Source organism: Triticum aestivum, chromosome 3D (assembly GCF_018294505.1).
Source record: "Triticum aestivum cultivar Chinese Spring chromosome 3D, IWGSC CS RefSeq v2.1, whole genome shotgun sequence".
NCBI lineage: Eukaryota > Viridiplantae > Streptophyta > Magnoliopsida > Poales > Poaceae > Triticum > Triticum aestivum.
The window spans coordinates 510,944,892-510,947,175 of NC_057802.1; the positions used below are offsets into that span (position 1 = coordinate 510,944,892).

Sequence of the window (2,284 nt, forward strand, 5' to 3'; positions counted from 1 at the left end):
CGTAGCTTCTCGCTTTGGAAGGCGAACGCTACCTACGTACACAAGCTAGCGATCCCCGCGTCGTCGGCACACGGATGGATCGATCCGTATCCTCTTAACTTGGGAGGTTGACCACGACGCCCGCTACTAGCGAGTGGCGTAGAGCGTGCGTACGTGGTGCGCGTGCGCTTTCCGGCGTGCGTCTCGCTGCGGATGTCGATGGATGGCCTCGCCATCGGAACCCATCTATGCAACTCGAGAGATGGCCCTCTCGCTTCAACGAACTATCTCTGACCAAGTCACGGGTCAGCACACAGCAGTGATGGAACCAGAGCGCGTCCGTGGTAGTTAATTCGAGAGGCCCATCCTCTAGCTTGGACAGCTCAAAGGCACTGTACGTCGTAGTACAGCAGACAGCAGTGCCCTCACGGGTGGTGTAGAAACTCTCAACTGTTTCGTTAACGAATGAAGAATCTGCGGGCGGGTAGTCCCTTTGCTCAAAAAGAAAGAAATGAGTCAAGCAGTGCCCAGAACCGGAAGCAATCGATCGCGTGCGCAGCTTTGCCGTCTCAGCTGGTTTGCTTGACCTTGATTTCGGGTAGTGGGCGCGCATCAGTACGTACATCAAAAGCTAACATTTGATTTTTTTTCTGCTGCTTCGGTTAGATTATGATCACAACTCACGCCATTGCACAAGAGTTGAAATATGCATTTCCCATTGCAAGCAACAGCACGCGGCACATGCCAAGTTGACTTGTATACTGCGCATCGGGTGAAAGATAACTGTTCAAACGGTAGACAAAATAAATAGAATAGCTGTTGGAGTTGCCGCTAATGTCAGACAAAGTTCCAGAACAGGTGGCAAGATCATACGCGGAGGCTGCAAGCACGGGGCCTCCCGGAGAAGCCGAACCAGTGCGGGAAGTAGAAAGCCGCCACGAACCCCACGACGAACCCGACAGCCGCTCCGACAGTAGACTGGTCGTTGATCGTGATCAATCCCCATCTCTTGCCAGGGCACCCGTCCAACGGCGCACCGCAGAGCCCACGGTTACCAGCAAAGTGCGAGGCCGGAAACTTCCGCAGCAAAGAAGGAACAGGCCCCGATAACAGGTTGTCCGCGACGCTGAACGTCGTTAACCGGCCAAGCGCGTTGAACCGCTCCGGAATCTGGCCGTCGAGCCGGCTGTACTCGAGGTTGAGCACGTTGAGATACACCATGTTGGCGATGCCGTCCGGGATCTCGCCGGAGAAGCTGTTGTTCGAGAGGTCCAGGTACGACAGGTGCGGCGCATCGTGTGCGATGCGCGAAGGGATCGGCCCTGAGAAACCGTTGCCTGAGAGGTCCAGCGCGATCATGCTCGTGCAGTCATGGAGGCCTTGGGGGAACGGCCCTTGGAGTCCCAAGTTGGGCAGGCGCAGAGTGAGCACCCTGTTATCGTCGTGGCTCCAGCATTCCACGCCGGTGAATCCGCATATGTAGCCGCTGCGGCCGTTCTTGTTGAATTTCCAAGAGGATTTGAGGATGCCGTTTGGGTCGGCCACTGATTTTTGTACGGACTTCAGGCACTGGATGTCAAGCTCAGAACCGTGGCACAACGATGAGCTGCTCAGGAGCAGCAGCCACAGGAGGAACTTGGTATCATCGGCCATCGCGATCGTGGAGGGAACGAAATTATCCAAGCATCGCCTGATCAAATCAAAGCTTGTGTAAGAACATTTAACACTAACACTATACTTGAAATCAGATCAGCTGAAGAAGTAATGTGCTCAGAGACATCACAAAGCAGCCTCCGAAGATGCGAATTGTAATGCATGCGTCAGTTCCATGCATTAGTACTTTTTAGACAAGATGAGGTGAACACTCACCGATTGATTCAGCCAAAGAAGAAACCTCCGCCCGGAATGACTGAACGATCAGAGCTCGTAGAAAAGAGAGAATCCCGGCACCGGAGCACCGCTTTGCTTGTGCTAATTCCTCAATTCTTGTCGCCGTTGGCACATTGCAACAAGGCAGCGGAAGTTGGGCAAGAACCAACAAGGTCGAATGTCAGCACGAGATGGTTAATCACCTAGCCATTAGACATGGACACGCAGCATCGGGGAAATGGGAAGGAGAGCTTTTATCAGATAATATTAATATTGGAAAGAGCAAGTTTTAAGCAACCGTGTCTTGCATTAGGAAAATGTCAACGATGTGTTATTTGAAAAAAGAAGTCAACGACTGAGCAGCAACTACTATGATAACGCGAGAATGCTACTGCCCATTGGTGACATTCCGACAAGGCGCATGGGCCCGCTTCTC

The 2,284-nt window shown here is 52.8% G+C and overlaps 1 protein-coding gene across 1 annotated transcript; it reads right to left on the reverse strand.

Moving 5' to 3' along the window:
* Positions 1-482: 482 nt before the first annotated feature.
* LOC123075132 (probably inactive leucine-rich repeat receptor-like protein kinase At5g48380) lies at positions 483-2,064 on the reverse strand. The gene is made up of 2 exons (XM_044497805.1): positions 1,849-2,064; positions 483-1,669 (listed from the first exon to the last, which is right to left on the reverse strand). Exon 2 carries the CDS (start codon positions 1,630-1,632, stop codon positions 847-849), a length of 786 nt encoding a protein of 261 aa, XP_044353740.1. The 5' UTR covers positions 1,633-1,669; positions 1,849-2,064; the 3' UTR covers positions 483-846.
* Between the last annotated feature and the right edge of the window lie 220 nt (positions 2,065-2,284).